This window comes from Lissotriton helveticus, chromosome 4_1 (assembly GCF_964261635.1).
Source record: "Lissotriton helveticus chromosome 4_1, aLisHel1.1, whole genome shotgun sequence".
In the NCBI taxonomy this organism is placed as follows: Eukaryota; Metazoa; Chordata; class Amphibia; order Caudata; family Salamandridae; genus Lissotriton; species Lissotriton helveticus.
In genome coordinates, this window is record NC_136063.1 from 203,478,147 (window position 1) to 203,491,845 (window position 13,699).

General features: G+C 45.0%; 1 protein-coding gene across 1 annotated transcript in view; it reads right to left on the bottom strand.

The window, feature by feature from the left end:
- Positions 1-1,506: 1,506 nt before the first annotated feature.
- The window catches only part of LOC144828481 (large ribosomal subunit protein P1-like), a 97,945-nt gene continuing 85,752 nt past the window's right edge, over positions 1,507-13,699 (bottom strand). The window contains exon 3 of the mRNA XM_078686677.1: positions 1,507-1,741. Within this exon, the coding sequence (XP_078542803.1) occupies positions 1,607-1,741 (135 nt within the window). The 3' untranslated portion in view covers positions 1,507-1,606. The remainder of the gene's footprint in view (positions 1,742-13,699) is intronic.

Below are 13,699 nucleotides of genomic sequence, written 5' to 3' on the forward strand. Positions count from 1 at the left end.
TATTAAAAGAGGTGTAAAATTATGTTTGCACCGTACACAGCAATTTAGGTAATCTAACCAGTTGCTAGTCGCTTATGGTAAACCTCAACAAAGATATCTACTTTCCAAACAAAGTATTGCTGCTGCTGTCCAGTTTTGTCATCAGAACGCTGAAAAACCTCTTTCAACCAAGGTACAAGCGCACACTACAAGTAGTATGTCTACGTCAATTGTTCTCTTCGCTACTGTCTCTTTTCAGGACATCTGTAGAGTGGCTACTTGGAAGAGCAGAGACACATTTACCCACACTACTGTCTGGATTCCACAGTATAGAGGGATGCAGCAGTGGGCAATACAGTCCTTTGTCATCTATTCCAATAAGGTGACCCTGTATTTATTTTATTTTCCCATCGTCCACGATATTGTCTACATGATCATCATGGTGTTTTGCTTAACTGCTAGCTATTCAAACGTGAATCTATGAAAGATCCAATCCTAGAGCAGAATAAAATACCTATAACTGTGGTTCTCCAACATTGGCAGCTTTGAATAGGAGGCTCACCTTCTCCCTCTGTGTTTATTTTATCACTATTGCTTACAAATTGGGAGGAGTGCAGCCTCTGTGGGGAGTATTCTAGAGGGTGCTGTCGCCTGATTGGCTGGAGTTTGGCTTGTTTAAAATGATGGAGGTAAATTACTGGAGTGAATGTTTTTTAGCCCTTCTGGGCTCTGTATGACCCATACTGCTTTTAAATGTGCTGTGAGACTCCCACTTCAACAACAAGGAATGATTCAAGCATGTAAATCTATGGAAGATGCCAAAATTGGTGAACCACAGTTACAGGTAAGAAGCTTATTTTCTTTTCTCTATCACCACATTTGAAGAAGTGATGCCATAGAAAGAAAATAAGTTACATTTGTGGATGTACAGCGCTAAAATACTTGCCTCACAGGCCAAATCTAGGAAAAGTTTTTCACAATAAGCTCTAAGCCCCGTTTTTATATCAGTTAGTGGTGCATAAATAACAACAGAAATAAAATGTTTACCCGTGTTTGCTAATTGGTAAATGGCATGCACCAGGGAGTAATGAGTCAGGTCACTAGGCAGTGCTGCTGGTAGACTTAAAGGCACAGTAGGAGAAAAGAGAATGACCCCCTTTAGACATTTTGCAAAACCACTGTACTCTTTCCTCGTATTGGACCCAGATGTCTAGCATTAACTAATGTGTACACGCTTGTCTCTCATCCTCTGTATACTGACTCTAACTCAATATATGCTTTTTCTTGTTTAGTGTTGAGGTGGAATTTAGCACTAGTCGGTTGAAACAATTGCATTGGTATTAGAACTAGAGTAGGGTAGAAAGTGACAAACCACATCACATATCCTGCCTCAGCAAACTAGCACTTTTATGCATTCATTTCCTTTATTTCGGTTCATAAAAAACATATAAAAAAAATATACAATTGTGATTCTCCTATTACAAGGACTAGAGAATCTGGATTTCATTAAAGACACGGAGGCTGACATTATGCATTCATCTTTTAATGCAGTCCAAGCAGCCGTATACATCACAATGTCAAAAGGTTCCAGAACAAAACATTAGTAACACATAAAAGGCATGAGCCATCAACAATCTGCCTCTTTTAAATGTGGAGAAAAGTCCATGAAACTTCTAAAAGATCCTCGGGTGAGCGATATGAAGGAGAAGGAAGAACGAGGGTAAGTCCAAAGGCTAGACGTCTCGCAGTTAGCAAGGGTTACCTGAAAAGAGAGACAAGTAAATACTTCCTGAACGTAACAAATAGCATAAAACTTAAAGGTAAGAAACAATACTAGTACTGTTAATAAAAAGAACATGTATTCACTCTAAGACTACCATCCAAGGGCTAGGATGGGTGGGAAAATGTCAGCCTCTGTGTCTTTAATGAAATCCACATTCTCTAGTCATGGTAATAGGGGAGTCGCAATTTCATTACAAGAACGGAGGCTACATTATGCTTGTTGGAAGCTTTGTAAAACTGTTTGATAGGTTTGCAATAGTGTTGTGCAGAAGTGCTGGCATTTGACCAGTCAGCAGCTTTGTGAATGTCATCCAACTTACCTCCAGACCAGAGAGATTTACTGACCATAGCACCTCTAAGGGAGTGAGCTTGAAATGTATTTAAGTCAATACCTGCTAAACGCATAACAGTTTTAACCCATTTAGCAATAGAGGTCGAGGTTATTATGGGGTTTAACAAAGGATATAAGTAATTGGTTCACACCCTGGGGACAAAGAGCAAACATTCTGCCACCATACTCTCTCATGCAGTCCACAACACAAAGTTTTGAGCATAAATCAAAACGTGGATAAAAGATTGAATCAGACATAGTCTTTGTTCTTCTACAAATCTCGACTTTGACATCGAACATGTTATAGGATCTATACATAATCTCTAGCGATTTGACATCGGAGACTCTTCTGCATTAAATTAGGCATAGCAGCGTTTCAAGCTTAATGGAAACGTTTTTTTCTATTCAGGAGAGTATTATCCGGCCAGTTATTCAAAGGATCAAGGATTAGCTTAACGTCCCAGAGACTTTCATATTTAGGTTTAGGAGGTCTTCTTAAACTAATGCTTTTCATCACTCTGCAAACAATGACATTTTTACCTACCGTTTTACCGTTGACCATGACATGGCCAGCAGAGATAGCCGATCTATAGCAGTTGATAGTTCTATAGCTGAGATCTTTCAAATTGTTCAACAAGGAAGTTAACTATGTCAACATTAGGTGCCTCCAAGGAATCCAGGTTCCTTTACAGGCACCAACGAACCCAGCTTCTCCATATATTGTTATATCTGTAGTGAGTGCCTGGGGCCCAAGACTCTCCAAGGAGAGTTGCAGCTGTTGCCGAAAGCCCCGAGAATTCATTGGATCTCCTGATACTCTCTAGGCAAGAAGGGTTAAACTCCCGCTCTGAATTAGGGGGTGACTTCCTACATCTACGTCTGTTAGAAGATTCTCTAGGGAAGGAATTAAGAAGGGGGGTTGCAAGCTAGCTCTAGAGTGATGGGGAACGAGGCCTGAGATGGTCAAAAGGGAGTTATTAGGACAAGGAGGCACTGATCTGGTCTTACTTTCTGAAGAACTCTCTCATTCATGGCAAAGGGAGGGAAAGCGTACTCCGGGTCGGGCATTCAGCTGAAGTAATTCTCCAATTGAAAAGTTAGTCTGCTCGCAAATAAGTCTATCTCTAGGGGACCCCAAATCTTGTTCAGGGTACTGAACACGGAAATATTTAGTTTCCAATTGCTGTGATCTAACAGGAATCTGGAGTCGCGATCTGCAGAGATGTTCGATTTCCCTGGGAGGTATTCCACTTTGAGAGCGATTTTGTGCTCCAGACAGAACATCCATAGTTTCTTGGCTAAATTTGAGAGGTCCTCAGATTTGGTGCCTCCCAGACGGTTTATATAGGCTACCGCAGACATGTTGTTCATCTTTAGGATAACTGACCTGCCCTGGAGAGAGTGTTTGAAGCTCATCAAGGCGGAAAGCCCAGCTGTTAGTTCCAAGTAATTTATGTGGTGAGAGGATTCCTGTTGCAACCAGATACCACCAGTGTAAAGTTTGAGAAGGCAAGCTCCCCAGCCATGAAGGCTCGCATCTGACTCTAAAACAAACTCTGGTTTTGACCCAAAGATCGCTTTGCCATTCCACGCATCTAGGTTCTCGAGCCACCAGGTTAGCTCCGATTGGGCTTCTTGATCCAGAGAAATCCGATCTCCGTACCAGAGGCCAGATCTTAGGGCTCTCGCTTTTACCCTTTGAAGGGCCCAATAGTTTTGGGGACCTGGAAAGATGGCTTGGATGGAGGATGAGAGGAGACCCAGTAAACTGGCTAGCTCCCTCCCTCAGAGATAAATCTTGTTTTTAGGACATGTCTTATTTCCTTCCTGATTTTGGCAATTTTTGGGGAAACGAGTAAAAGGAGACATCTTGATGTATCTACTGTGAAACCTAGGAACTCCAGGGTTCTGGAAGAGATCGAGGTTGATTTTTCTTTGTTTATGATGAAACCTAAGCTTTCTAGGAGATCCATCACAGTCTTCAGATCTTCGACTATTTGTGAAAGGTCTTGCGACATTATAAGAATGTCGTCTAGGTATATGATTAGACGAATGCCCCTTACTCTTAGGGATGAGGCGACAGTTCTCATGACCTTGGTGAAACACCAAGGGGCAGAAGAGAGTCTGAAGGGAAGTGCCTGAAATTGGTATAGATGGTTTTTCCACACAAATTGAAGAAAGGGTTGGTGGGTTTCGGCCATAGAAATGGTGAAGTAAACATCCTTTAGGTCCAGTTTGACTAACCAGTCTCCCTCTAATAGTAGATCCCTCAGGAGGTGGATGACCTCCATCTTGAAGTGCCTGTAGTACAAACATTTGTTTAGTTCTCTTAAGTTTATGACGGGTCTCCAACCCTTGTCTTTTTTTTTTACAAGAAAGAGTGTACTTATTATAAATCTTAACGTTTCTAAGGGGACTTCTATTATCGCTCCTTTCTGAAGCATGGAGGAGATCTCTTACTCTATTTTTTGTTGATCTAGAGAGAGAAGCATGTCTCTCGGGAAAGAGGTTTGTGTAGGTGTATGAGGTTTAAATACGCCACCTTTTATTTTATTGGATAAAAACCCTTTTTAGGGCTCGCAGAGCCAGCGCTTGAGCTGCTCTGCGAGACTTTTAGTGTGTGGCTCCAGAAAATGCTACCACGCGCTTTCGCTTGTGGCAGCCTAGAGTTTGCGGGTACGCGCACAATCTCGCTCGCCTCGCCTCTCCAATGCTCGCTATACCTCTCCTTCTTCCTCTTTTCTTAAAGCTGTAACGCAATGTGGCTCGAGAATACTTCTGAGGGGGGCAGGGGGCAACGTGTGAGCGTGGTTGCACACTCGCGTGAACCCGTCGCTAAGGGAATCCACTGTTTATCTTAAGGAGGCACGTTGTATCTGCATTGCAGATCTCCCATACCGACTGCTGCCTGCGAGGTTGTGTCTCCAGGGTTCTTTTCAAAACTGTGTCCCAGGATGGCAGAAATAGCAAAGCTATTCAGATAAGGTTAGGCGTGCTTTTGTGGACGATCGGGGACGGGCCGAGAAGGAAAAGGACTCTGTCTCTTCCTTACTGCCCAGAGGAGACACGGACAATGTCCTCTTCTTTTCTGCGCTGGCAGCTGACTCCCCCTCTTCCTATTATTCCCTCTCTTTCCGTCTTGCTCCTCACTTACTGAAAACCGTGACTTGAAGAAACGGTTCACAACCTCTCTTTCCTTCTTTCATTTAGTTGATTCCCTGTGAAATGGATCCAAAAAAGAAAAAACGCTCTTGCGGGAAATGCCCTTTTTCTGACATTTTTCTATTCCAAAGTGGCGCCTCTGGATGGAGAGATATAAAAGGTTTTAAATATGAAAAATAAATACATAACTAAATAAAGCAAGACCGAGTGGTTGCAAAGTGGCCAGATTAGTTTTATTCACATCCAAACACATCAGCCTCACTTTACAGAGTTTGCAGTGAAGCGCTGCTTTTCTTTTCTCATCTTTCTTTGAACAGCATTGAAGTCCCCAGGTGGGGCAGTGCACCCTTCCTGGATTTATTGCAATACCTGGTTGATGGGTGGAATGGAAAACAAAATGTGGTTGCAAAGTGGCCAGATTGGTTTTATTCACATCCAAACACATCAGCCTCACTTTACAGAGTTTGCAGTGAAGCGCTGCTTTTCTTTTCTCATCTTTCTTTGAACAGCATTGAAGTCCCCAGGTGGGGCAGTGCACCATTCCTGGATTTATTGCAATACCTGGTTGATGGGTGGAATGGAAAACAAAATGTGTACCTCTGTGTTTATGGATGTGGTCTTTTTAAACCATACTGTTTACGTTTATTAAGGATATAAGCAATGGACACTGAAACGGTTCCCTTCAGGACCCTGTAGTCATGTCCTTAACTTTTCAGGTAAAACCACTCGCTGATTTCTGAATAGTGAGTGAGAGATCGTTAAGGTAACCATGTTGTTTCTGCTTACATTTCACATGCTTTACTTAATCTTGCACTCCCTATGAGTGTTTGCTTTTACTTTTTTTCCAGGCAGCATATTACTCTTATCAAATGCATAATTTGAATTAAGTCGCATCCTGGTGTTTATACCAGGCACAATTGGGTTGCAGCTGAAGGCAGTGTGAGTTTTTCTCAGTGGGGCAGTATGGTGTTCAGTGGGGGAGAGGATGTGGCACTATGGCCAGAGATGTCGAATTTGGAACCGGGGAGACGGGTTCAGCCTTAATGACCAGTCCCCTAGTCCACTCGCCTGAGGGAGCACATTCACATGCTAGACCTTAGAAAGCCCCACTAGACCTTAGAAGCCCAGGTGTCTTTGCACCAGCAGGTGGACCTTTGCAGTGGCAAGTGTGGGTTAACCTTGAAGGCCTGTCCACCACAATCCATACTGAAGTTCACCTCCAGCCTTGCGGGCAGGCCTACGAAGCAGCACACCCTAGAACAACAGTGATCCAGTCACTGTGACTCTATCACTGAGGTCACGTGAACCTTGAGCAGGTTAGGGCAGTGCGAAGAGTGTGACCGCACTGGGTACCTATTTCGGGTGGGTGCAGAGTATTTGCAAGTATATTATAGTTTAAAACGCACTTGCTGCCTCCTTCCTGGCCTCGAGCAACTTTGAGCAACAATATAAATGGCATAATAACTACGGTGATTAATGTTCTTCCTAGAGAGAGATCTGAGTTTTGTCTAGTGGAAGGGTTGACTCCTGGAAAGGTGGCACAGAGGCTAAATGTGCCTGCTGCAAAGAACATGTACCATGCAGATCACAAGGTGCATATAATGTTAACTAGGTTAGTACGTTACTGCTTGTGTCAGAGAGATCCTTTTGGTACTTGCAGTTTATAAGTTAAAATCCTAACATAGAACAGTGAGCTATTAAACTATACTGCCTACTATTCTGGTTGTCATGTGGCTTCTACACCTTGTAGTCCTTTGTCTTATGTAACATTTCCTATACAGTGATTTGTACACGTATAAATGATTGTCTTTGTGTAGTGTCCGAGGTGTAGGTGATCTTTGGGGGCAGCAACAAACATTGTTGCACAGGGCGCCACCAGCCCTAAAGCTGGCCCTGCCATCGAGGCCAGTCTGCCTCACCCATTGGTACCTCCATTGGCCTTGTTTCAGCAGTAGTAGCTGCAACTCACCAAGGATCGGCAATGCAGGATTTGCACACACACCAAACTAAGTTTGCAAACTTCACACACTCTGCTTCATGCACAAGCCCTTTTAGCATGTGCTACCTGCTCTGGAGCCACTGAAATTATGCAGCAATGGGGGACAAAATGATGCCGCAGTGTTGACTAAATTATGCAACAAAAAAAAGCTGCAGCGTAATGCAATATATTTTCTTATACTTTTATCATTTAGACATTTTTACACATGTTAAGTCTGCAAAGAATCTGCCTCATTACTATCAGTATAACATACAAATGCAGCAGTGAGTAAGGTGATCAGTCAACCTTTGCAAAGGGCCGTCCACTTTGCAGCAACTCAAGTCACGTTTTTTTAGTAACTTTTTATCCGTTTGAGTTACGAAAATGATTAGTTAAAACTGCAAGATTATGCAGTGGATGATGTATTATGCGACAAATATGGCAGAGCCATAATTATATAGAAAACATTTGCAAACTAGGATATTTTGCCATTCATGTTTGAACTGCTTTTGTGGAAGAAGGGAGGAGAAGTGCTAATGAGAGAAACTGCATGGCTTGGAGACAAATGGCTTGTGATTCCACTTCTAAGCCTATTTATGTAAATGCCAATAACTCCTATTAAACCTTAAATAATCAAGTGTATCCATTGGTTGAATTAAATAACACAAAAGCTGTAACTGCTCGGTGAAATGCCAAACAAACACTAAAAATTGGAATGTTTGGCACGTTCTGGCCACACCTCTGACTCCGCCCACTGATCCAATCCTTTGGTTATTCCCGCCCTCGAAGTCTCCGCCCACAGTTCCCCTACTTTTTTTTCCCCACTTCGACCACTGGGTACAATCATGGACTTGAAACAGTGCAGCAAGGAGATGTCTATCTACTCTGTGTGGTGAGGAATTGTAGACTCCAGAAGTTTAACTCTTCATCACCCTGGGATTACGCTCTCTTGCACACATTCCGTCTCTCGTTTTCCTCTCTCTCTCCCCTTCCTTCACTGCCACTCTCCCTCACTGTAGTCCTCCTCCGTCTCATGTTCTCATCCTTTCTTTATCTCGCACTTTCTCTCTCCATCTCTGTATCCTCTCCAGTGTCTCTTTTTTGCTCTCTGTGGCATTGTCTATCTAAAGCACACATACTCGTCTTTCTCCGTTTATCTGTTTCCTCCGCCCACCCCGAAACTTGTGCCTATTCTTCTCTATCCTGTACTGTTTGAACGACGCAAAAAAATTATATCTTTATTTAAGGTGTTAAGAATTTCGTAACATTTACATCCAGAAAGTCAGATTAGAAATATTTTTTCCTTTAATGGCAATAAAAAAATGTATTTCAATCTATATCCCTAGAAAACTTTATAATTTCTAATATTGAAAAGTCTTTTATCCTAATGGAAATTAAATGGTAATGTTTCTGATCAAAGCACGTTCTTTTTAATTGATATGTGTAATTTGTAGCTCCTTTTAGCTTCAGAGCCGTGTGGGTGCAATACAGATTCCATATGCTTTTCTCATCCATTTCTGGCAGCCTGCTGTAAATTGTGTAGACAACTTGTCCCCAAATGGAGCTAATCACCCGGGACACCAACCCTTGTTCCTTGCAAACTTGCCTCAGTATTTCAATCTGCCACAGAAAGTCTCAAAGCTCTCCCTGCAATGCCCCTTGATCGGTCCTGATGTTCTGCTCGCTGTGTAAAAAGACAACGATTCGAACAGCTAAACATGTCATGGCTGACTCGGGAACTACGGGGCATGTGTTTGCCAAGGACAACTGTCTGGCTTCTCAGGAGAGGAGCTGTAACTCATTTGCCTGACCAGTTTTGCATGATTTTCTTGTCTGATTGGCACTTCTTAGTGCTGCCTGTTGGGTATTGCTTTGAGACAATTTCTTAAGATTAGGTGTCTGGGGAAGAAGTATCCCCTGTGTCCGATAATTATTTTTATGGTGTATAATCCATCTTCTGCAGATTCTTCACCCCTGCCCCTTCTCTCCTTTTGTGGTTTGGCCAGTACTAGAAAGGTTTTGTAGGTTCGGGTTGATACTTACATCTGTCTAGTTTCCGCCTCCTTGGGCTTTGGTTGGCTGCCAGGAAAAACAAGCATTGGCATAGCCAATAGGTCTTCCCTTTGGGACCTTATCAGTGATTAGCCATGCAACAGGTGATGTTGATGCACCAAGGATATTGTGCTGCATAACTAAATACTTATAAGGTCCCAAAAGCGAGACCTATTGGCTATGCCAATGCTTGTTATTTTTTATATATATTGTAGAAACCCTTTTTTTTATAGGGGAGCTATGGGGAGGACACAAGTAGCGTGCAAGGCTGACTTATCTTGAAAAAGAGACAGCCAGAAAGAGAGAGCGTTATAGCCTGTGTTGTCTGGAAAGAAATTGATGATAAATTGAGCAAAGGGGGCATTAAAACGCTTGACAAGTATTGCGCCTATCTATCAAATTCCCCTGCAGCTGATCGGAAAGGAGAGCAACTGCAAGTTTGCTCGCGAGCCCTATCAGCTGTAGCCAGTTGCTAGGAGGCAGTGGGGACAAGCATCTATGTGGGGGATTCGAGGAAAGCACCTTGGCAACGGGTCGACGCGACGTCCGCGTTGCCAGGGTACTTACCTCTAATAGAGGCTTCAAATGCTCCGGGAGAAGAGAACGATTGAGCGGAGCGAGCTCATGAAAGAGCGCGTTTGCCCAAATCAAACGGGAATGGCATTGGGGGGAGAGGCGCCAATAGGCGGAGGAGCTCTCCCCAGTTTCAAACCAGAAGCGTATTTCAACGATGTGAGGTGAGGGCCAGCTAAGTTGCAAGCGCCGGAGAAAAAGCAATTAGAAACAAACGGAGTGTACCCAAGAGGGTGTAAAAATACAGCGCTTATGCACCGGTTAAGGAGGGGATGACAAGGAGGAAGAATGAGAGTGAGGAACTGATCTCCATAAATTGGAGATCAGATGTCGACATAAGGGGGGGGGGTGTAGCCCAAAGCCTTAGTAAACAGGTAATGGCAGTAGAAGTAAGTAAGTTAATAATACAAGGAGATAGAGTAAAAAATAATGGAACTTATCTGCTTGGAGCCGCATTTAAAAGAGGCAAATTGTTGATGGCTCATGCCTTTTATGTGTTGCTAATGTTCTGTTCTGATGGATACATCTGCTAATGGTTTCCTCACCTTGTGACTATCCCCTGCGCAAGCAGCCTTCAGAAATTTTTTGTAGCTCTCCACGCCGACGAGTACGACGTCACAGAAGCATGGCTCCACTCACGACTCGGCTGACGTCACTGGAGCCATAAAGGAGCCTTGTCGGAGTGATGGCGTCAGTTCCCTTTTTTCCGTGCCGTCGACGCTGGCGGTTTTTCTTAGACTCTCTGTGGTTTCACTTGCTACTTTGTGTTTCTGCTTGTATTTCTGGTCTTCTTCTTGTTTCCTTTTTGAGGATGTCATCAAGGAAGTCCAGGTTCAAGCCCTGCAGGGAGTGCGAAGGACACATGTCTATTACAGATCCACATGAAGATTGTGTCTGGTGCCTGTCGTCGGATCCCAACGTTGAGGGATGTGCCTGCTGTAGAAAAATGAATCCGAAGGCGTTAAAGGAAAGAAGCTAAACTCTTCATGGCGAAGATGAGGAAGGAGAAAAGAGGTAGAAGAAGGTCAAGGTCTCGTTCTAGGTCGAGGTCGGGCTCGAAGTCGACATCGAGGCATGCTTCGAGATCTAAGAAGCATTAGAAGAAGAAGAAGAGGCATGGATCAAGACCCGTTCAGATAAAGACACGGCTCCGAAGTCGACATCGCCAGCTCCTCGACATCGTAAAGACTTTGTGTCACCTTCTCCCTCGAATCAGGGTTCTCCGGTAAGATCGGCTTCACCTGTGGCTTCGCCAGCACATTCTCTGACGCCGGCTCCCTCTCCGACTTCGGCACATTCTCCAGATCAGGAGGAAGAAGTTCCAGTGCCAGATGAGTCGTCAACTCCAGTGGCTCCACCGTCGGCGCCGACTGACCTGAGTCCGGTAATACTGGGTAAGCGTTATCCCAACTGTGGGTAACGTCTCCTGATCGCACTCTGAAGTAATAGTTCAATAAAGTTTTCCCAATTCAAAATAAACTTCAAATGATTCAACAATGGTTTTCGTGGTTTTTCTGAGTTTGTTTAATTTTTTCAGTCATCATGTTTTTTTGGATTATTTCAATCATAATGACCGTCCTGATCTGATCACAAGCGGTCGCTCCTCACGCTGCTCCCAGCTCCCTGCTGATTGGTATCGTAGCGCCAGACTGCCAGATTAATACTTGCTAGCTCGCATTGCTCACAAAATTAATAGTGCCTGACTGCTCATTATATTTGTATAATAGCGCTATACTGCGATAGTGCGCTTTGACGATCGTTGTACTGTGCTGTGCTACCTTTGCCTAACTATATCTCCTGTGACTGATTGTGCCGGTGCCATTGCCAATTTGATCGCGTTTTAAAGTTTGTGCCCCAATCCTCTTTCGCCTCGCAGCCATCCATTTTGTTGTTGTACCTCCCTGCCCGGCTCTCCACCCAGCTCCCGCCTCCCAGCTGCTCCTCCCTCCCACTGATACTGCAGGCTCCGCTCTCCCGTGGTAGCGCTGTGACCGTCCTGATCTGATCAGAAGCGGTCGCTCCTAACGCTGCTCCCAGCTCCCAGCTCCCTGCTGATTGGTATCGTAGCGCCAGACTGCCAGATTAATACTTGCTAGCTCACGAAATTAATAGTGCCTGACTGCTCATTATATTTGTATAATAACACTATACTGCGATAGTGCGCTTTGACGATCATTGTACTGTGCTGTGCTGCCTTTGCCTAACTATATCTCCTGTGACTGATTGTGCCGGTGCCATTGCCAATTTGATCGCGTTTTAAAGTTTGTGCCCCAATCCTCTTTCGCTTTTGGCTCGCAGCCATCCATTTTGTTGTTTGTTGTTGTACCTCCCTGCCCGGCTCTCCACCCCGCTCCCGCCTCCCAGCTGCTCCTCCCTCCCACTGATACTGCAGGCTCCGCTCTCCCGTGGTAGCGCTGTGACCGTCCTGATCTGATCAGAAGCGGTCGCTCCTCACGCTGCTCCCAGCTCCCAGCTCCCTGCTGATTGGTATCGTAGCGCCAGACTGCCAGATTAACACTTGCTAGCTCGCATTGCTCACGAAATTAATAGGGCCTGACTGCTCATTATAATTGTATAATAGCGCTAGACTGCGATAGTGCGCTTTGACGATCATTGTACTGTGCTGCCTTTGCCTAACTATATCTCCTGTGACTGATTGTGCCGGTGCCATTGCCAATTTGATCGCATTTTAAAGTTTGTGCCCCAATCCTCTTTCGCTTTTGGCTCGCAGCCATCCATTTTGTTGTTTGTTGTTGTACCTCCCTGCCCGGCTCTCCACCCCGCTCCCGCCTCCCAGCTACTCCTCCCTCCCACTGATACTGCAGGCTCCGCTCTCCCGTGGTAGCGCTGTGACCGTCCTGATCGGATCAGAAGCGGTCGCTCCTCACGCTGCTCCCAGCTCCCAGCTCCCTGCTGATTGGTATTGTAGCGCCAGACTGCCAGATTAATACTTGCTAGCTCGCATTGCTCTCGAAATTAATAGTGCCTGACTGCTCATTATATTTGTATAATAGCGCTATACTGCGATAGTGCGCTTTGACGATCATTGTACTGTGCTGTGCTGCCTTTGCCTAACTATATCTCCTGTGACTGATTGTGCCGGTGCCATTGCCAATTTGATCGCGTTTTAAAGTTTGTGCCCCAATCCTCTTTTGCTTTTGGCTCGCAGCCATCCATTTTGTTGTTTGTTGTTGTACCTCCCTGCCCGGCTCTCCACCCCGCTCCCGCCTCCCAGCTGCTCCTCCCTCCCACTGATACTGCAGGCTCCGCTCTCCCGTGGTAGCGCTGTGACCGTCCTGATCTGATCAGAAGCGGTCGCTCCTCACGCTGCTCCCAGCTCCCTGCTGATTGGTATCGTAGCGCCAGACTGCCAGATTAATACTTGCTAGCTCGCATTGCTCACGAAATTAATAGTGCCTGACTGCTCATTATATTTGTATAATAGCGCTATACTGCGATAGTGCGCTTTGACGATCATTGTACTGTGTTGTCCTGCCTTTGCCTAACTATATCTCCTGTGACTGATTGTGCCGGTGCCATTGCCAATTTGATCGCGTTTTAAAGTTTGTGCCCCAATCCTCTTTCGCTTTTGGCTCGCAGCCATCCATTTTGTTGTTTGTTGTTGTACCTCCCTGCCCGGCTCTCCACCCCGCTCCCGCCTCCTAGCTGCTCCTCCCTCCCACTGATACTGCAGGCTCCGCTCTCCCGTGGTAGCGCTGTGACCGTCCTGATCTGATCAGAAGCGGTCGCTCCTCACGCTGCTCCCAGCTCCCTGCTGATTGGTATCGTAGCGCCAGACTGCCAGATTAATACTTGCTAGCTCGCATTGCTCACGAAATTAA